Source organism: Eleutherodactylus coqui, chromosome 1, assembly GCF_035609145.1.
Source record: "Eleutherodactylus coqui strain aEleCoq1 chromosome 1, aEleCoq1.hap1, whole genome shotgun sequence".
NCBI classification, from domain to species: Eukaryota; Metazoa; Chordata; class Amphibia; order Anura; family Eleutherodactylidae; genus Eleutherodactylus; species Eleutherodactylus coqui.
This window is the reverse complement of record NC_089837.1, coordinates 499,876,976-499,899,794: the sequence shown is the minus strand read 5'-3', so window position 1 is coordinate 499,899,794 and position 22,819 is coordinate 499,876,976. Positions and strand designations below refer to the sequence as shown.

The window sequence follows — 22,819 nt, the reverse complement described above, 5'->3', positions numbered from 1 at the left end:
TCTTCTCCAGAAGAATAAAGATAACCGTGTACAGACAGACTGTTTGGGGGTCTTTGCTCCTCATCAGTGTGCAGTAGGTTGCTGGGTGAGAGGTTTACGATGTGGGTCAGGAAGGGTATAGTTTCTCCTTAGTAAGAGCACATAGAAGGTGTGAGGAAACGTATAAGGCGCTGTAGAGGCATTGTTCCATCTACCATGTGCATACATTTCCCAGAGGAGCATGCATGGCCTTCTAAGTCTCCTCACTAGGCGCTCTCCCTAAGGAGAAACCATACCCTTCATGACCCACGTCATAAACGTCTCACCTTGCAAGCCAGCTACCTACTGCACACTAATGAGGGCAAAAACCCTAAAACAGTCAGTACACGGTTATCTTTTCCTTCTGGAGAAGTCAATGTTGCAAGGCTTTAAAAAATCTGACACTGACTTATGGAAATGCTGCCTTCTAATAGGTGGCGCTATAGAGACATTGTTCCATCTGCTTTTACATATTCAAAGTTGAGGGAAGTGATCAATCCTGCATTAAATGGTCAATATGCTGATTTGAAAAATTCAAGAATGAGGTTTTTTTTTAGAAGAACTTACAGTAAGACTTCTCAAGATTCCTGTTCTCACTTATAATGACAGGGAGACTATAGCGATGCTTCGGGAGCTGTGTCTCTCTCTCTGCCGAGTCCCCTCCGGTTCACCATTTCCCCTTGAGAGGATAAAAGAGATCCCCAGCTTCCATTCTTCCACCAGATCACACCTTTTACATTCCGGTGGCATTGGCACCTTTAATGACTCCACCATCAAGAGGAATTGTCATATTGTAACTCACTGACCCAACTAATGGTGGAGACAAACACAAGGTTTCACAACAGTCAAAAATTGGGGACCACTAGACATTCCACCAACATAATATATGGTATGGTTTTAAACTTGTTTTATTGAAATCAAAGCAAAAACAAAATTAACGATGTAACAATGCGGCTCAAGTAATTTAGGATCTCACAAATACTGTTCTTGCGGGTGTCTCAACGCTGTAAGAGAGGAAGAATAAAACTGAAAGCACAATTAAAGGGGGTAATGAAGAGGAGTTGAAAGGGGTCAAGTTATACAGTTATCCCCTATGCACACAATAGCTGACACATTTATGATTGTGGGGGTCTGACCTCTGGGACTTCCATCGATTCTGAGAACGGGGGTCCAGTTAGTCCCCAAGTCAATGAAGTAGAGGTCATGCATGTGTGCCATTGCTCCATTCACTTCTATGACAGCACCAGAAATGACCAAGTTCAAGCGCTTGGATACCCCATTCTCTGGATCAGTGGGGGTTCTAACAGTTGAACCCCACCCAATAAGTTATTCCCTGTCCTGTAGATAGGAGATAACTTTATTACTTGGCATGACCCCATTTTTTCATGGTGACTCTTCATACCTTTTTTATAATATGTAGCTATGGGAATCCACTGGGAGTTAGAATCCTATGGATACTAAATGGGATCCCTTTAAGGCAATAGACAAATTTGAGGGGCACATTTTTTGCACTTAAATGCATGTATTTTGGCTTAGCAGTCATTTTTGCAATAGGCTTAATGATAAATGTTGCACCGTTTTTCTTCTGCAGCTTCTACATATCACTATATACAGACACTGCAGTCACTGGAACGCTGTTCAAGCACGTAAGTGGCCAACAATCATCATATCAAAAAGTAACCTAAGGGCTCCTTCACACAGGCGTATGCACAAATGCTGCAGCACAATGTATTTACACTATGAACGAGGTAGATTTGTGTGCATATCGGCGTATTTTGATGTACTTTTTGCACATACAAGGCTTGTTCATATGTGTACAGCAGATAAACACTCCCTGATTTAAATAGCTATTTAACCTAATGAGGTCCAGATGCGTTCGTTCTTCACTGAATTGCGCAGCATATTGTGCATTTGTGCACCTCCCATAGACTTCTATGGGGCCCTTTGGTGCGCAAAAGTGCTTGAAACACAGCAAGTTCTTTGCATGCAGGAGAAAAGCACTCGCGATAACAGGAAGTGTGAATGAACCCATTGAAAACAATAGGTTCTATTGTCTATGGATGGCGCATGCACAGATACGCCCCCGTGAAGGAGCCCTTTGTCTCAATAGGCGATCTATCCGCCAGGCTGCACTGAAGCGTGGTTTCCCTCTGCTCCCTCCTTTCCTGCACTATGTATCACATGATAAAGAGAAGCATTGTTGTGGTCATACATTAGTTGATAAGAAGGTGCAGGAGAGGAGAGAACAGAAGGAAACTAAGTTGTCAGTCCAGCACATCGACGGATCTCCTACTGAAATGTAGACTGCAGTTTCTATATACAGTGATGTGTAGAAGCTGCAGAACACAAACTGTGGAAATTGTTTCATTAAACCATATTATAAAAATGATTATCAATCCAAAATACATGCATTGAAGTGAAAAAAAATACCTCCCAAAGGTGCCCATAGCCTTTAATTCTAAGGAACTAGAGTACAGAACAACCAAGGTAAAACGTCAATGGGGAATTGCACCATAAGGGCCCATTCACACGGGCATATGCAGCTGGCATCAGACAGCGAAGGACACACAGTGGACATTACAGGTCCTCTTCTCAGAAGGACCATTGGTCCATGTGAAAAAAACGCCTGTGTGAATAGCCTAAATGGCTACAATGGGTCCATGTGCTGTCCGTGAAAAGCATGGACAGTACCGTCAGCCCGTGCATATAGGTCCTATACATTATTTTATGTACTGAGGCCTCATTATGTATGATGTGGCCAAATAGAATTGTCCAGTAGGCCCAACAAACCTATTCCAGGAGATTGGGGTATCATGATAACGTGTAGTGTCCTCAGTAGCCCTCCATACGTGTATTGGCAATCTATGGAGTGGCCACAACCTATGTAACTTATGGTATTTCGTTGGCATTTCCAAATGGATTCCTGCTGTCAATAAATTAATTGAAATAGTGAAGAATGAGTCATTTTTAAGACCCTATAGCAAAACCCTGTGCCCAATAGCTAAACGTCTCCACATACTGTACACCTACAGTCATCCAAAGCTCCAATAAAACCGCAACTTAAAATAATATTATATATGGGTGTAAACAGAGGTAAATAATGCCCAAAACGTCTTCATGGTCCATCATTTGGAACATTGATCCCGTGAAGGCATATCCAGTAGAGCAACAACCCCTATTGGCCCTAACATCAAGTGTGCATAAGTAGTCCATGGTATACAAGGAGCAGCAGCTTTGTGGGTGGTCGGTGGGGGAACGGGGAGGATGTATGAGAGTGACACCCCCAGACTCAGCGCCCCAGCTTCTCTCACCACACAGCTTTGGTTTGTGAATCTCATAGGAGCTGACAAAATCTTTAAGCCATAAGTGTCAAGTTAACGTTTGCTGGATGTGTAACTGTAAGAGATTTTTTATATACGAAGCGCCAAATCCCTGCATAGACATATGGAAACATTATAACAACATGTACAAGCAAAGACTTTAAAGTCCCCCAAAAACAGTTGCAATTATTTGTCCCCCTCGGGAGTTTTCTTCTTTTGTTGCATTACGACCTGGAATCAAACGGATTTGGGGGTTTGTGGTATTTGATTCCAACAAGATGCCAAATACTTGGAAAGCACAAAATATTTTTTACTGTGACCAAAATAGTCATTAAGGCAAAATCCCAGATGCCCGTCTCTCGGGGTCTCCATTAGCCTCACACATCTGGACATTGGGATTTTTGTCCTTTCTTCCAGACAATACTGCTCCAACTCCTGGTGCCGCCTTCCTTCGTGTCTCAGGATTGGATCCAGGGAGATGTCAGTACGTTGGATCATGTGGTGCGCCCGCCTGTGTACATATTTCAGTCACTTATGGTCATCAAGTGTTAAACACATCCCTGCTGTTGGTTTACTGAAGGACTGGCTAGTGATTGACAGTCCAGCCAGCTAATCACCAACCTCATTAGAGTTGATGGACTGGCTGGGATGATTGACCATCTGCTACTTTCTTATGATATATGAACTGGCTCCTCCTTGCAGAGGGCGCTGGTTATACTCTTTGGATACCTCATTTTAACAGGCACGCCTTCATAGACATTTAACCATGGTAGCCCTGGAGGCCTTCAGAAGGCTCCTGACTGCCATAACAACTGAATGGTAGCACATTATCACATTGTAGTGGGCCCTTCAGGACCCCCGAACAATGATCGGAGTGATTATAGAGTTGTTGCTTCTGTCTGCTATCACGGCTCACGAGTCCGCTCCATATAAACTCTACACACCCAGGATGTAAATGTACACCCTGTGATGTTAAGGGTATAAAGCACCACTTTGTGGACTGCACGGCTTATAGTGGTCCGATGGACAGATCCATCTTCGTTGAGGATCTTTGGAGCGGTTTCATAATTATCGTTGGTGTCCTTATTGAGTCTTCTGTTAATGCCCTCCTTGCATGCTCTGTGAGTTTTGGTTGGAGGCCTTCTCCTGTCAGGTTTGTAGTTGTGCCATGTAATGGAGATAATGGAACTTTGTGGGGTTATTCAAAGTTTGGGATATTTGCTGCTCTAACATAATATAACCCAACCTTGATCTCTACTTCTCTAAGGCTTTGTCTCTGACCTCTTTTGAGAGCTCGTTTGGTCTTTATGTTGCTTGCTTAATGGTGTTGCAGACTCAGGGGTCTTTCAGAACAGGTCTATTCATACTGACTTCATGTGACGGATCTTGTGACACTTTGATTGCACACAATTATTAATTATTAGAATTATTCAACTAATTATATGAATTCTGAAGCTAATTTGTTGGACCAGACCCTATTTAGAGGCTTCATAGCAAAAGGGGAGAACATACACATAGAGGGTGAGTACACATAGAGGTGTGAATACCTATGGACTTACAACTTTTCAGTTTTAAGTTAGTTTTTGGTTCTTTTTTTAAGTTTTTTTTTTCTTTCCACTGTAACAATTTGGTTAATTTTGTTAGCTCCATTACATAAATCCTAATTTTAATTCCATGTTGTAACTCAAGAAAAACACCAAAGGGTGGAGAATACTTTTGCAAGCCATTGTAAAGGATAGTAAGAACACAGTAAAGGACCTTAGTGAAGAAGATAACATATCATATATGGCTAAATAATAAATTTTTGCAATAGAAATGTGATTATATACCGAACTCCACTTGAGTGGTGTCGTTAAGTAACCTGTGATGAGAACTGCATATGGCTTTACGGCTTCATAAAATGGTTTCATGAGAGAAGCTAGGTGCTATAGGAGTCTATTCACACATTACGGTCCCATAGCATTTTTTTGATGCAGTTGGTGTTTGCAAGGTGTGAATAGACCGGGTCCGTTTGAACAAACACAGTGCATGGAACAAGCCATAAGTTACGTTGTCCTGTAAATAACCAGGCTTCATCCCAGGGATCCCATCTTGAATCTTGGCTGACTAATGTTCTTTGGTTTGAGGTAATTGCACTTCAGTCCCCGGTTCCTACATTTCCTTTTAGCTAAAGGATTCTTTGTTGTATTCAAATCTGGTCCCATAGGCATTGGGACGGTTACACAATTTATGGAGATCTTTAGAAAGTCCTTTGGGTCCACAGCAGAAGACTCCAACTGATTTCCTAAGAAAATACAAAGATATGGTTATCCATGACATAGAATAATCCAAGTCCACAGTAGACCCCGCTAGGAAAGGTTGGCCTCCATCCTTGAAGTGTTACTAAAAGCACCTTGAGCGCATCTCTTTGAGGGTTCAACTTCATACATTCCATGCATTTGCAGTCAAAAAGCAAAGGGGTAAGGAGCTCCTGCAAATTATCTGTGACATTTATGGGGAACAACCTCCCCCCCCCCCACCACCACCACCACCGATGATATCTACTGACATATCGGAAGATATTTAACCCCTGAAGGACATGGCCTATTTTGGGCTTGAGGACGCACAGATTTTTGTCAGATTTTCATTTCCATTTTTCAAAAGCCATAACTTTTTTTTTTCCGTCGATGCAGCCATATAAAGGCTTTTTTTGCGTAGAGAACTGTAGTTTTTATTTGTACCATCTTTGGGTACATAGACTATAGGCCACCTGCACACGGGCGGAAATCCCGCGGCGGTATTTCCCGGGGGATTTTCGCCACTGAAAGTTTGCATAGGAGTGCATTACAATACGCACTCCTATGCAGATGGACACGGTTTGGCCGCGCAAAATCTCGCACGGCAAACAAACCGCGGCATGTCCTATTTTTGTGTGGGGCACGCACTCACCCGGCCGCCGGCTCCGGTCTGCGCATGCGCCGGCTGCGCCGCAGCTGGCACATGAAAGAGCCGGGGCCGCCAAGCGCGGGTGAGTACGCGCTCGTCCCTGCAGGCTCTCGGGTCGGGTCCCGCGGCGAGAATTCTCGCTGCCGGATCCGACCCGCTCGTCTGCAGGCGGCCATATTGTAAAACTTTATTAATTTTTTTATGATAGCAGGGAGAGAAAAGGCATCAATTCTGCCATAGATTTTTTTTATTCAGCGTTAATCATGCAGCATAAATGAAACAAAATTTTTTTCTGCGGGTCGTTACGATTACAACTATATCAAAATTCTTATATTTTTTTTAGGTTTTTCCAGTTTTCTGCAATAAAAACCCTTTTTTGGAAATCATTTTTTTTTTCTAATTCGCTGCATTCAAGGTCCTATAACTTTTTTGTTTTACAATGGACGGAGCTCCGTGGGGGCTTATTTTTTTGCAAGACGAGCTGTAGTTTTTATTGGTACCATTTTGGTAGACCCCCTTATATTATGTGTGGGGTAACAACTGGCATGCTCACCTTTTTTTATATGCGCTTATGCTATAGAGATTCCCGACTAATGCAGTCTCTGCAATTTCATCACTTGGTCCACAGGTGGATAGGGAAAAGAAATGCAGTCATTACAGGACCAGGTAAGACATGTTCATTGCCCAGGGTAAGGCCTTTATTGGGGTATATAAGCTGCTACAACACATTGAGCTGACACTGGATGACCAGGGTAGATGTGTCCATCATTCAGGTTAATAACCTTGTTGGGGTATACATGCTGCTACAAAAGTGGGCACTGGACTTTCAGGCATTGAAGTATTCCACTATCTTACCCAAAGTAATTGGACACCTAAGCAATAATAAAAGTAGTATTTATTTCCAGATGTTAATATTTAATGGGGCTCCTTGGGCCCTAATGACACCAGATACTCTCCGTGGCATACTTTCTACTAAGATGTGTTCCACTCAGCTGGTATTTGCCTACGTTCATCCTGTAAACATCTGGCGAGTTCTCTCAAAGAAGATGCATCGACCCGTCTACAATGGTTGAAGAAGCATCATCATTGGACAGGTGAGCAATGGAAGAACATTCTATGGAAAGATGTATTATGCTTTTCCATCTTCACATCAGATGGGTGTGGATGATGACGGGTAATGCCTTTTGCTAAGTGTGTTATGCCAACAGTTAAGTACTGCGGAGGTTCTGTTACAGTCTGGGGGTGTTTTACGTTGCATGGTCTCGGTCCATTGGTTGTAGTGACAAGAACCATGAACACGGAGGTTCTAGACAATAATGTGCTGCTGACGATATGGTAATACTCTGGGAATGGTCGGCCATACTTCCGACAAGATAACGCGCCTTGTCAAACATCCAACGCTCTTTATGTTGGTTTGAGGATTTGAATGTTCCACGATTGGACTGACCTGCACAGAGTCCTGACCCAAAGCTACTAAACATCTTTGGGATGAACTGCAACGTTAGGTCCATCTTCTTTGAGAGAACTTGCCAGACATTTACAGGATAAATGGAGGGAAATACCAGATGAAATGTACCAAACGTTAGTAGGAAGAATGCAACACAGAGTATCCAATGTCATTAAGCCAAGAGGAGCCCCAAGTAGTAAAATATGGAAATAAATACTGCTTCTAATTGTTGCTCAGGTGTCCAATTACTTTGGTAGTATAGTGTATTAACATGAAGAAGGGTCTAGTATCGACTCAAAATGGTTCGGAAACATGTCCACTGTTCAGTTTAAAAGCTTTAAAGGGTGCACAAATTGCTACCATGCATTTTAAATTGGATGATATGGGTGAAGCTAACTCAGTGGAGGTCGGGTGCAGAAGAAGTGAGTTAGTCCTTGTTCTAGTTAGGTATCTTGATGGTGAAGTGCCAAGAGAGGTATATGCATGGGGTGTCATGTGAAGCCAACCCAGGAAATGTTAAACCCATGGTTGGATGTATGTATGTACGAAATGGTGTAGAACAAAAGGCTTGGGAGTAGGTGTGACACTTTAATAGACGTGCACATATACAGGAGATGCCATTAAAATTTCTAGGTTTTTATTGATAGTGCCAGCCTAAATGATGTGTTTCGGAGCAACACAATGCTGCTTCTTCATTATTGCTGGGGCCACTCTATATGTATATATGTAACATAGGGAGAGTAGGGGGATGTGAGCTGAGGTACAGATATTGGGAGGGAAATGTAGAGGGAACAAAACAGTAGGAAGAAATAGAAAAGAAACAAAAAGAATCACGTATCAGAAGGTATACACAAAGTGGATGTAACAACTGAATACAAGTACTGACAATGGTAGTATAATGACTGATGCAGTATCAATCAGCTGCCCATCAGCTGCCATTCACGACTGAACTGACACCCTTCCCCTTTATCTCCCTGCTCCCTCCCTTCGATGACCATGTGGCCTTAGGAAATGTTTTGTTCGGATGGCAATAAAGTTAAGGCAGTGACAGGGGGATGTTAATTAACCCTCCTGCCGGTAAGGTGTGATAGCTCGGATGGTTCCAGGAGACATCCTGACTCCAAAATTTTTATTAAGGGAAAATCTCTTAATAAGGGTTATTAGTTGTGTGAGGGTCCTAGCCCGATATGAATTGGATTTTTGGAATCGAGAGGGGGGGGGGGGGCAGCTGAATGAAGTACATCTACACACATTGAGGAAAGGGCCCTAGGTGTCTTCGCGTACCTGGTTAGAATTTACATGTCATGCTTAATATCGCTGATGTTAGCATGCGGCAGTTTCTGGTCCTCCCGGGGTGGTGGTGTGCGGGGTCCCGCGGTCAGGGCGCGTCCCCCCGGCTTGTTGTCCGGCTGTTGGGGGCGCGGGTGCCTGGCTGGTGTGGGCGGCATAGTGCTGGTGCACCTGTGAGTGCAGCTGCCGTGCACGAGCTCCCTTTTATTATGTACTGTTGGGAGTTGGCTGTCTCCCTCTCTCCGCCCCTGGGCGGAGGCTTTTGTTGAAAGGTCGGGCAGAGACTGGCAATCATTGCCAGTTATTGGTTTCCCTCAGTGTGCTAGCTAGTCTGCCTCTGTTGGTCTCCTGCTTTTGTCATTTTGTCCGCTATACTTTGGATTATCCGCCAGGTTTTTCCATCTGCCTCAGTTCTGCTTAGTATTGTTCGTGTTGGTTAATTACATTTGCCTTTTCTGTCAGTATTCTACCCTTTCCATCCAGGTACACCAGCATCCCTTTTTCGGTCCTTAGTGAGAGTATGGACCGCCGCCCAGTTGCCCGCCTGGGGTTTGCCAGGAGTGGAGGCAAGTAGGCAGGGACAGGGGTTATGGGTGAGATCAGGGTACCTGGGCTGGCGTATCAAGGGTAGTATATCTACGTAACAGCTGAATAGACAAAATCATGACCAGAAATATGATAGGCAAATATTCCTGATGGGAGTTTCTCCTGCGGAGATATTGCCAAAATGGAGAATTGTGTTTTTTCTAGGTAACTACGCCTTTACCCCCCACCCCTCCCTGAATGAGCTCAGAGAGGGCAGGTAAGATGTGCTCTGGGGAAACCTCTAAGAACCAGGGGCTCACAGAGACCTAGTTGTCAGACTTCAGAGATATGCCACTGTGTAAGGCTTTCCCATTTGCTTCAGTCCATCCGCACAAACAGAACCTTGGGCAAATATCCTAAATCTGATATATTTCTTTATTTTCTCCTTACTTTATTTTAAAATACTGTCTGTTGTTTATACCTGTAAACCTTATCTCCATTGTAACATCCTTTCCTATATATTTTTGTATACATATAGATATTTAGCACTGCTAGTCCTTTTGAGACTAAATCTGTAATTTATTAGTCAAGCCTTGTCCATTTTAAAATGAACCATAACTTCGAAAATTGTGTTCATAATTCATAGTCTAGGTTCCAGCTTACCGGTGACATACAAGCTGCTGGTGGCAGCGGAACATGTGGGTATTGTATAGCGCTGGAGACGTTAGACCGACCAGGGGGTGATTAGATCTTTCGCTCTACATGCGTGCAGGAGCCTGGGAAAGCTGGGTACAAATCCCCCTGTATTCTAACGACTCATGCACATGCAATCCCACTAGAGTGATCAAACGAGGCCCTGCCATGACAATTGGTTGTGGCGAGCGCTCTCGGAGTAGTCGACCCGTCAAAAATAGGCAACAGAGGCAGGATCGGTCTGGGTGCCCCCTCTCTCTCCATGACAACAACCATAAGTCAGTAACATATATTAAAACTAATAATAATGAGGATAATAGAAATGATAGTAATGGCAATAATATAATAGAAGAAGATATCACCTGCTGGTATATGGTGATGTCGTTGGTAATAATACTACTGGAAGAATCTATAAAGGCGAAAGCCCTCACTGACTGACTGACTGACTTACCCCTAATTCTCTAATTTCCCGATGTCGTACAAAAATGAAAATTGGTAGGAGCATTCTTTAGGTGCTAAGTAGGAAAAGTAAAGGGATCACAACTCGATTATTCAATGCTAAGTGCAAAAGTATTGGCACCGCTATGTAATGTACCTAATCTGATTCTCTAACTTTACGGTGTCGTACAAACATTAAATTTGGCAGGAGCATTCTTTAGATCCTAAATAAGAAAAGTAAAGGGGTCACAACTTAAGTATTCAATTCTAAGCACGAAAGTAAGTGACCCCCTATGTAATGTAACTAATAACACACATCTGTGCTGCACAAACGTTAAATTTGCCATGATCATTATTTAGGAAAAGCAGAGGGGTCACAAATAGATTATTCAAAACTGTTAGAAAAATACATTTCTGGGTATTATTTTACAGGTATTTTTGTTATCTTCGAAGAAAACCCTAACCTTTTTTGTTTGATCAAGGAGTTATTATTTCATTTTAAAATACAACTGTTTGCTTATTTGTTTTTTCTAAACTGTATCTTACCTTTATTTTATATAAAGGAGACGTCGCATGGTTACCTCCACGTGGCGTTTCCTGGGTAACGCGAAGAACCATGCAAAATTGTCCACATATTTTATTCCTCGGTTCCTCTGAAGTAACCGCGACTTCATAAAATTTCCCATGCGAACAACACATATACACCTGCACCAAATTAACTTGGGCGAAGCCGGATATATCAGCTAGTGTATATATATAATAAGCATAATAATAGTAATAATAACTCCAAAGAAAAACGAACAACACTAACTAAGCATAAGCAGCATTATCCATCGTTTGCAATAGAGAAGCTAATTCTCCCTCGAAGAGGCTTGTCGCCATAATAAACTTACACTACAAGCAAATACAGACACCGCGAGAGTTCTACAGAAAACAAGAGACAACTCAGCTACATAAAGCAGTAACTTCAGCAGACAAAAACACAACACTAAACTTACACTCTTGTAAACTAGACATTACACAACATCCCAATACCATTAGGCCATCATAGGCCAAGAAGGAGCTCCGTAGTAGGCATGCCTTTCACCTCAGTCGGGATCATGTTGACAAAACTGCTTGGGGAAAGTTCTTTGGAGAAACAGAAGGGTTCATGATTGCCATATAGGATCAAGTCATAAAGTTAAAAAACTACAGAAAACACGTCCTAGAAGACACCACACTTAGTGATGCAGAAAATGCCACAAATCTAATCCTAGAATGGTAGGTTTGGAAGGGACCTCCAGGGTCATCGGGTCCAACCCTCTGCTCAGTGCAGGATTCACTAAGTAATCCCAGACAGATGTCTGTCCAGTCTTTGTTTGAAGATGTCCTTTGAAGGAGAACTCCCAACCTCCCGTGGTAACCTGTTCCACTCATTGATCCCCCTCACTGTCTAATACCTAATCTGTGTCTCCTCCATTTCAGTTTCATCCCATTGCTTCTAGTCTTTCCTTGTGCAGATGAGAATAGGGCTGATCCCTCTGCACTGTGACAGACCTTCAGATATTTGTAGACAGCTATTAAGTCTCCTCTCAGCCTTCTCTTCTGCAAGCTAAACATTCCCAGATCCTCTAACCGTTCTTCATAGGACATGATTTGCAGATCGCTCACCATCCTTGGGATAATCTGGGGATAATGTGGCTAAACATATAATTCACCAAGAGCTCGTAGACAAGCACCAACTATGAGACGCTCATATTCTATACTGCAAATACACTCCACAGACATCCTAGGAAACAACATACACAAATTGTACTACGACAGCCATAATCACAGACAAAACAATGCACCCCAACAGACCGGACATCACACTCACCGACCAACATAACATCCATCATAGGCATCTCCATCCCGAACTCACAACTAGCACAATACACGGAGAAAACCAATAACTACACCGAACTGGCGCAGCAGGTGAGACGCCAGTAGAGAATGGATGGGGTACTTATTCTGCCGGTCATCCTTTATACCACATACAGTTGGACCACATACAGTTCACAAAAGTCTAGAAACGTTACATCTAGAGATGAGCGAGCATACTCGCTAAGAGCAATTGCTCGAGCGAGCATTGCCCTTAGCGAGTACCTGCCCACTCGAGAGACAAGGTTCGGGTGCCGGCGCGGGGGAGCGGTGGGTAGCGTCAGTCAGCAGGGGGGAGCGGGGGGGAGAGAGGGAGAGAGAGATCTCCCCTCCGTTCCTCCCTGCTCTCCCCCTGTGCGCCGCCGGCACCCGAACCTTTTCTCTCGAACGGGCAGGTACTCGCTAAGGGCAATGCTCGCTCAAGCAATTGCCCTTAGCGAGTATGCTCACTCATTTCTAGTTACATCTAAAGAAGAACATATTCATGTTGCTGCAGACTAAATACACGTCGCATTGTCAGCAAGTATCTAGGCCATAATAACAACAATAAGGGCTCATGCCAATGAACGTCGTGGGATACACCCACGGATTTACGCCAATGGAGTACCGCGATATTAAAACAACGAAGGGCATGCGAGTGATCACGAAATTCCGCGGTCTCCATTAATACTACATTAAAGGAGACCCCCCGCAGCGTAAATCCACGGCAAACAGAACATGCCAAGATTTATTTCCCACTGCGGAAATCCGCGGTACAATTCTGCATGTGAGCATTGGCAGGCAGAAAACTACTAGGTTCAATACAACCTAACAGCTGCGGAAATTACGCGGGAAACGCAGTAGAAATCCGTTCGTGGGCATTCACTCTTAGGGTTCTATTGAACCTAATAGCTTTCTGGAAATAAATCACAGCATGTTCTATTTGCCGCGGATTTACGCCGTGGGAGGTCTCCATTATTATAGCATTAATGGAGACCGCAGAAATCCGCAGGCTCTTCTTTGTTTAATATCGTGGTACTCCCCCGACGTAAATCCACGGGCGTATCCTGCGACGCTCGTGGGCATGAGCCCTAATAGTATAGTGTGCGTGGGAAACTGCGAGCGCTTATGGCGCTAACCGCTGTTAATGGCGGGATGGGGACTGGACGCGTGTGTTGCTGGGAATGGATCTGCGGGAGTGCCGTCAGGAAAATGTGAGCCCGATCCTGGCGCTTGTGGCTTCTCCATCGGATCGCGCATGCGTTTGCGGACTGCTACAGACAGCAGATCCATTCTCAGCAGCACTGCCCCGGCCCACCATCTACATCGGTCTCGCATATGCGCTCAGCTGCACAAATTGAAGGTTTTGCAGTGGCTTGGTCGTCCTGCGGAACATTACAGAGGGAATCACATGTGACATTACAGCTCTGACTTTGGGTTTATTAGATAAAACTTCACAAAAGCTGCAAACAAATAGCTATTAGACTGTGAAAAAAGCATGGCAATTTCCATCCCTCCTTATCACTGAACAATACCTCCGGTTAGCACTTACTGTCTGTTAGATTTGGCAATCTCATCAAACAAAAGTTTCCAGCGAGGGCGTCCGATAATAAGACGAGAGTTCAAAGCCTGGTATTTTTCACCAATTATTTTCTGCAAGAAACGGCACAGTGGGATCCATAAGAATTTGTGAACGAAGGGATTACACATCGTGTACGGCTCCGATAACATTCACTGTATCACTGCTGCGCCTGTGTTCCCGTCTGTACGGAGGCTAGACCCAACGGGGGGGCAACCGCTAATAATGATGCTGCCTCGAGACAGTCGGTAACTATGGGCCATTGATATGAATAAAGAGATGAGCTAATACGTGTCCTGAACCCTGTGGACATGATGCTGATCTCCCCCTGCATTGATCAGTACACTTTTAGACCATCGGGGGCACTGTGGATGCTGTCCTAACGTGAACTACTGTACCGTACCACGCACTAGGGAGCAACATTATAGGCATTCACAGGTTGCCTATCTATGGTATCGGGTAAGATTCAGCCATGGCAGCATTTATGTACTAATGTAATACAGAACATTATTCCATTCCTGAGGCCTTACCTTAAAGGGGTTGTCCCGCAACAGCAAGTGCAGATATACACTTCTGTATGGCCATATTAATGCACTTTGTAATATACATTATGCATTAAATATGAGCCATACAGAAGTTATATACTTACCTCCTCCCGGTGTTGGCGTCCCTGTCTCCATGCCGACGACCAAACTTCTTCTCTGGTCGCAGGAACAGTCGCGCTTGCGCACAGAGGATTCTTCTCCTGGATGGTCCGGGCTCACGAGCTGCATCCTGGCTCCTCCCCCTTCTCAGCATCATAACATAGCTCTGCCCCCGTCACATGGTGCCGATCAGCCAATGAGGTGGCTAGAATTGGCAGTGGAGCGCAGACAGCAGAAGAACATCTATGGTGCACCATGGGAGAAGACCCACGGTGCACCATGGGAGAAGACCAGCGGCAGCCATCTTGGACAGAAGATTTTTTAAAGTTGCTGAACGGGGATTCAGGTAAGGGAATTTTTTTTTTTTAAATAACACATGGCTCTGGTTTTCCTTTACAGGTACTGGGGGACTGGGCAAAAAAAAAATTTTATCTTTCGGCGCGGGACAACCCCTTTAAAGGGTGAAAATAAAATTAGCCCCTTTTCCATATACACTGAATTGGCACTTCAGCCTTCTCATGATTGGATGGACATTACCCCTGTGACCCCGGAGTGCAGCATAAAAGCTTGTGCCAAATTTTCCGTAGATCAGTTTTATTATGACCCCTCATTAGATGGTAAAATCCTTACAGTACAAGATATAAGGAGTTCAGGTGACCTTTGAGAGGCTATTACAGCTCTTCCCGGGGGTGTCCTTCACAAGTTTCTTTTGTTTCTTGGAGGTTTCTTGGAGTACCCTGAATGTTCCGAAGGAAGAGGGCAGGGAACTTGAGGCAGTGCATCAAGATGAAGCGGCTGCCAAGTAGGAATGTCCAAGGGTTCTAAACTTAGGCACTTGCAATTGTTTGAAAGGACCCTGTGGGCGGGAACAACTCGTAGTCAAAAGTAGTCAGAAAAGGATGTCAAGAACCATACTACTAAGCAGATCCTGCACAGTCGAGAAACTGCAGCCAAATACAGGGCTGGTTGTCCAACTGACGTGTCCGAATGGACAACTCGCTTCTCCTTAGCACAGATGGGCTATAACAGCAGATGACCAGTTTCATCACCATTGCATGAAACAGAAAGATGAGACTCCAGAGGGCAAAAGAGCACAAAAATTGTATCACTAAGAACTAGAAAAACATCGCCTGGTGAATTGAATCCAGATTTCAGTTCCACCATGCTGATGGGAGGTCAAAATTTGGTGCACGCAGCATGAGTTGGTGAACCTCTTCCGTCAGGCTGTGCAGTAATGGTATGGGGAAGGTTTTCTTGGTGCACCATGGATTTACGGATAACTGTGAACGGACGCCATGAGGAATTGCTGCAGTTCTGTAGACCAAAGAAGGTCCAATGTGCTACTAGATGGGTGTCTGTAAAAAGTGGCCATTCGGTGTATATATACATAAAGTATATCAGAGTGACAACCCCCATGGCTCAGACTAGGGCCATTGGAAGATCCAGCTCAATTTGACTCAACTTCCTTATGAATGGTGTGGGCCAATGTAGGAATTCTCCAACCCATAGCATTGTTATATTGCCAAAAAATGGTTGAAGGGATGGGTTTAAAGGAGTATTCTGGTGGCAGAACAAGGATCCCATGTCCCGCGAAAGATTTTCAACATGAATGGAGTGGCAGCTCTCATGCTTGGCAATTCCTCCATTCATTTTAATGGGAGTGCCCAAGTACTCAACCCTCTAATTGAAAGCTTGTTATGCCCTGCACTGTGGATAGGGGATACCTTAATGTCACTGGAATGCTCTTTTAAGTATCACAATGTCCATCTGTTCTTCCAGAATTGCCAGTGGGGTACACAGTGGGGGGTGGATGTGGGCCAATATCAGGTAAGGTCAAAAATTTCGCTTTAGCCCAAGGGCCTGTTTACACAGATGTATTTTCATCTTCAGTCGTTTTTTTGACTAAATACTGATCCATTATATCAAATTGGTGTATTCAGACGCGAGTATTTTAGGGCTTCTCCAAACGACTGTATTTGCAAATGTTTTTGGGTGCTTAAAATATAAGCACACAAAACACGGAGTAGAACCCACTGATTTCAATGCGTTCGTTCTCATGAGCGTGTTTTGCGCGTGCATTTCGTGCTTGGAAAAAAGTAGGACCTGCTCTATTCTCCTGTGTTTTGTGCAGCAAAGGCCCCCCATAGTAGTCTGGTAAAGGTGTCCAGATACACAAGAGGAAGCGTGAAACACTGCGCAAAACTGTGGGGGGAAAAGAACACATTTTTTTGTGTATACAAATACAGCCGTCTGAAGAAGCCCCTATACGCATAAAAAATATTCCTGGGAGTGTAAAACACACGGTGAGGGCAGAGACACATGACAACGTTTTTGCGCAGTGAATGTGTATATTTTGCATGTGTGTCTGCGCAAATACACACAGCGCTGCTAGTCGACACGGGTGGGGGAATTAGTCCACCATGATTTAAATGGCTAGTAAGCCAAAAGAGATGCAGGTGTTCGCGGGTGTGCTGAACGTTTTGCGCAGACCTGCATATACATAGACCTCTGTGGGACTCTTTGGTGCGCAAAGGTGCACAAAATAAAGCAGGTTCTATTTTTTTTTGAGACATTGTGAACCGCACACGCAAAAAAAAGAAATGAGGATGAAACCATTAAAATCCATGGATTTTATCCTCCGTGTTTTTGAAGCGGGATTTTCCCATGCACAAAAATGCCCCAAAATAAGTTCATCTGAAGGAGCCCTTTGTATGGATGTTATGTAGGTATTTATCGCATTGTTTTACAAATATTGCCAGGAGACAGTGTGAAAGAAGGTGAAAAAGTTGACATCCATTGGGTCTTGCGCTGCTACTTTTTTTGTAAGTCCATGAAAAACCCCATGCATTCAGATGGGACACGCACCAAAAATGTACCAAGTACGCAGATACACATTGGAAACGGTGCGGTTTTCACAGAACCAAATTGTATACGCCCATTCGAAGGAGCCCCAAATACTGTGCAATCAGGAAGACTCATGATAGGTCTTCATCTTGACCTCAAACATGAGAACTTGCATCTTCTGAAAGGGTCACTGGACAATATACTAAGTTATTTCGGAATACCCTGATCCGCACATACTGGATGAACATCTCATGCGGGTTTCCATTTCTGTTCGAAGAAAATATCTGACAACCATGAAGACATTTTGAGAAGTAGTCTGGCCTGCAAAGGAAAACTGCTAGACACATAACACACCCAAGGATGTCATGGTCTTCTCGGAGGTCATTCCGAAACCCTATGAGGACACTTCTCTGCACCTTACCTGTATCCCGTCTGACTGGCTCAGGTACAGTTGGATATTCAGATAGTCCGGTCTGTTTTCTTGCCAAAGCTGATGCGAAGAGAGATACATAATGAGAAAAGCATTTCAGTTCCAACACAAAGAGATTACATCAAACATGTCTTATGGGGCTGATGCCCATGGCCACCGCCACCAGGCCTGGGCAATGAACTTAATGAAGTTTGGTGGGGGACCCCCACATGCAGGTGCAAATAAGTGATGGAGCACGGAGCCAAAAAATGAATAACCACTTTACTTGGCAGCTGGTTCAATGTTACAGTCACTTTACAGAAAGCAGTGGAAAACATACTTGGACTTTGGACGGTCTTTAAAAAATAAAAAAATAAACCTCGTTATTTGTATAGCGCCAACTTACTTCGCAGCGCTTTCAGTTAATTTATTTATTACCCCCCACCAAGCTGGGTACTCATTTTACCGACCTCAGGATGGAAGGCTGAGTCAACCTTGAGCTGGCTACTTGAACCACGCGGGGATTGAACTTGCAACCTTCAGGTTGTGAGCAAGATCTTAGGACTGCATTTCTGCTGCCTTAAGACTCTGCACCACACTGCATCACAGTTCTATCACACACTGCACATGTGACCATTGCAACCGTCAACACATCATCACTGGAGGCCAATATACACAGACCAGGCAAGAGTCGCCACAGTAGAGTCCGGGGATTAGGTAAGGACACTATCCTACGAAAAGTATTTGGACACCACTATTAGTAGAATGGATCGTGTCTTATTAGCAGGTCACGTGTGTTACATCATGCTACATGGTTTGCAGAACCTTGGAGGTGTCAGCCATAGTTTGTGACGGGAACTGCATGCTATTAGATATATGGGTTAGGCTGCAGCATACAAGCCATCCATCATAGAAGAAGATCGTCATATGGAGTGATGAATCGCACCACTCCATCTTCACATCAGAGGGATGTACCTGGGTGTGGAGGATGCTGGGGAATGCCTTTTACCTGAGTGTGTTGTGTCAGCAGATAAGTACGGCAGAAGTTCTGGTCTGAGGATGTGTTACGTGACATGGGCTCAGTCCATTAGTTGTAGTGACAAGAACCATGAACATGGAGGTGACCCTGATAGCCTAGACAATAACGTGCTGCCGACAAGTTGACTATACTCTGGAATGGTCGGCCATACTTCCAACAAGACAACGCGCCTTGTCACAAATGCAGCGCTGTTTTACATTGGTTTGAGGATAAGAATGTTCTATGATTGGACCGGCTGCACAGAGTTCTAACCTACTGAACATCCCTGCAATGTCGGATCAGTATTTTTTTTTTTAGAGAACTCGCCAGACGTTTGCAGGATGAATGGAGGGAAATACCAGCTGAAGTGCATTGGTAAAAACTATGCCACAGAGAATATCTGATGTCATTAGGAACAAAGGAGCCCCACTTTATGGAAATAAATACTAGTTTTGATTGCCAGGGGTCCAATTACTTTTGGTAGGGCAGTGTACGGAATAACTATACGGGGTTTCTATATTTCGTTCTCGCTGCTCCACTGAAAATCCAAAACGCTGACTAATTTACATGCACAGAGGCCGAGAAGCAGTGAAATCAGCTCATTTTTCTAGCAGTTCGTAGCTTTCCAAGCTCTTCATTTGGCTTCATCACTGCATCGCTCAAAGAATTCTACTCTTGATTCATTTAACCACCGGGGATCACGTTGGAGCCGTTCCGATTACCGGCTGCAGGGAACTTGGATGCATGATGGATGGAGTGAAACAGTCTGAATAAAGAAGTTATCAAGCAGTCGGCTTTAATAGTTGCACAGATTTTGTTCAGGGGACGTACTGATTGATGAAGGATCAAAGCAACCAAGCCCAGCTTTATAGGATTCACCTGACTTTGGGGTTGGGCATCCCACCAATATTATAGGGACTTCCAACTAATCCAGTATATAGGCAGGCGCCTTCCGTTATTACACTATAATTAATCCACCATCAAAGAAGTGCTGGATTAGCTGGTGACCATAAAAAGCATTAAATACTGGATTAAAGGAATTTTAGTGTATTTGTATTATGTAGATTGGGAACATAAAGGTGATCCTACTGCTATCTAAGTACATTGTCAGTAGGAGGAGCCATCTGAATGGGGTTACTGCAGCGCTGCCTGGTGGACCCCTGAGGCTGAGGCTGGACAAGGGGGATATTTTCTACTATGGATGTTACAGTCTGTGGACTTCCATAATGAAAATCTGCAGAAGTTGTCCGTGACTTTTACTATTGCTGAGCTATCCTCAGGACAGGTTATCAATAGCTGATTGGCGGTCGGAATCCCTGCCGATCAGCTAATCACCGGGCCCGCTGATTTTTAAGTTCAGAATTCCGTGTTGATTCATTTCATAATACTGTATATCTGCATAATGGAGCTCAGTGTTTCTGACCATTTGCAATAATTCTGCCTGCATAAAGCCACCACTAGGGGGAGCTAACTGTATATGAACTTATACACCTAGTGATGATTGAGAAAAAACATTCAGCAAAGGGGGATCCTGTGGATGGAAATAACTCATTGCTGAACGGAGTCAGAGGAGGAGGTCAGGAATTGAGCTGATGAACAATCGCTGCACTGTCAAGCAATTTGCAGCCAGATACAATGCTGCTGTTCTAACAAATGTATCCAAATACACAATTCATCATTCCTTAGCACTAGGATTTCCACCTGGCCAGAAAACCACTGGCCCAGCTGGTCATTTACACTAAAGCCCAGTGCTGGTATTAATATTTTTTTTACCAGCCATATTACTGGCTAGTAAAAAATACTTACCTGGTGTGAGCACCTCTGGCCAGGCAGCAACCCTGTCATGAAGCTCTATAAAAATGTAGTGTTAGGAGGGCGCTCCTGAGAGAATCAGATACGTAAAGCTAATGCCAGAGTAAAGAGTGGATTGGACTTACCCGGTGAATAGCGAGGCCTGGACAGACCCCACTATCACCTCCACCTCCAAGTAAGCTTGTAATAAATATTATACTCAGGTGATCCCGGTCTTCACTGATCCAGAGGGGCTAAATCCGGAGAGCTGCTGATATTGTGGGTCCTACTGCAAGGTAGGACCCACTGTGAAAGATAGATGAATAAATGCACACCAGTGCAAAAAGAAAAAAATCAGCGCTACTTAAAAATGACGGCTCCAAATGAACTGATAAGTTCCAAAAAATAGAAAAAATTTCTTTATTGGGACATATAGTCCAAAGTGCAACGCGTTTCGTCTCAACAGACTTCATCAAGCACATAAAATATACACAAAAACATAACCTTATATATATATATATGCCTAAGGATAATAATACAACAAGTACCTGCCCACACTGCTTCCTACATCTCCTCTGGTGGCCGCCATGTTGGAAAGGTCACGTGGGTGACAGACAGCATGAGGAATCATCTGATTCCGACGTGATGACAAACTGTCACGTGATCGGGATGGGCGGAGTTATGGTATTATGTCGCCGAATGGTTATCGGGCATCCTACATGCGCCCTATTAATATGCCACTGGGAATAGTAAAGACGCAATGTGGATACCTATGCATATCCTCAGAGGGTAATGTGAAGCTCCAGTTGGGACAGGACACCGCTGTAGTCCACAGAAAATCCTCACTCCTCCTCCCGATGTCTGCGCTCCTGCACATACTATGCAGTGCAGACACCAGGGGGAGGAGTAAAATCTCTTGTGACCGCTGCAGCAGTGTTACATCCCAACTGGAGCTTCACAGTAGTTACAGTACTTGATGACAGTGTTGCTGCTTGGCCAGAGGGAAGGGCACCAACAGGGTGTATTATTATTACTGGGGCTACTAAAGGGACCGATATCACTATTTAGGCCATTAAAGGGGGTGCTGTTATTATTGGGGCCAATGAGGGGAGCTGTTTTAATTGGGCCATTAAAGAGACATTATTATTCATGGGGCCAGTGAAAGGGGCTATTATTATTACAGGGCTACTAAATTGGCTTCGCTACTATTGATGTACTGAGGGGACACTATTAGTATTGAGGCAAATGAGAGTAAGCACTGTTAGTATTGGGGCCATAGGAATAATGGAGATAAAAACATATGCTGTGATAAGTCACACCCCTAACCACACACCAAACCAAGCCACCTATTTACCCTGCCAGTATTTTGGGTGGCAAAGGTGGCAACCCTATTTAACAGGGATGGACTATAGCAGCAGATGACCATTTCCAGTTCTAGAAACAGAAAGGTGGGACTATAGGGGACAAACAAAACACAAAAATTGTATCACTGAGTAGCGGAGAAACATCTCCTGGTCAGATGGATGCAGATTTTTGTTGCACCATTCTGATAGAGGTCCGAATTTGGCACAAGCAGCATGAACCGATGACCCCTTCCTGTCAGCTGATCAGAGCCTACATGTAATTTGCGACAACTACAAGAAACTTCCCGTCCGCAGGGGCCGATATTCCTGCAGGACCATTTGAACACCTAGTGGAATCTATGCCACAATGTATTGTTCGGAAGGTCAATGGAGTCCAAAGCTCTACTAGATGGGGGTCCCTAATAATGTGGTCTATAATAAATCAATGAATATCTTAGGAAATTAATCAGCACGGAGTTTTGAACTTATACATATAATGGCGAATGTTAAGATGTAGCACATTTTGGAGTCCACGTTGAGTTCTGCTCCGGAGTCCTTATGTTTCCTATTGATGTCCCTACAAGGAATTGGTCCATTTCTCCCTACGAATACATTGCCGTTTACACCTAGAATTACAGAGCATTACCAGAAGCGTGA

General features: G+C 44.0%; 1 protein-coding gene across 2 annotated transcripts in view; it reads right to left on the bottom strand.

Annotated features, from left to right (window-relative positions):
- Window positions 1-962: 962 nt before the first annotated feature.
- NOX4 (NADPH oxidase 4) overlaps window positions 963-22,819 on the bottom strand; it is a 176,707-nt gene continuing 154,850 nt past the window's right edge. For both annotated transcript variants that reach the window (XM_066587077.1, XM_066587086.1), the window contains 3 exons: window positions 18,023-18,091; window positions 14,087-14,187; window positions 963-5,622 (listed from right to left, as the gene is read on the bottom strand). In XM_066587077.1, the coding sequence (XP_066443174.1) occupies window positions 5,502-5,622; window positions 14,087-14,187; window positions 18,023-18,091 (291 nt within the window). In that variant the 3' untranslated portion in view covers window positions 963-5,501. The remainder of the gene's footprint in view (window positions 5,623-14,086; window positions 14,188-18,022; window positions 18,092-22,819) is intronic.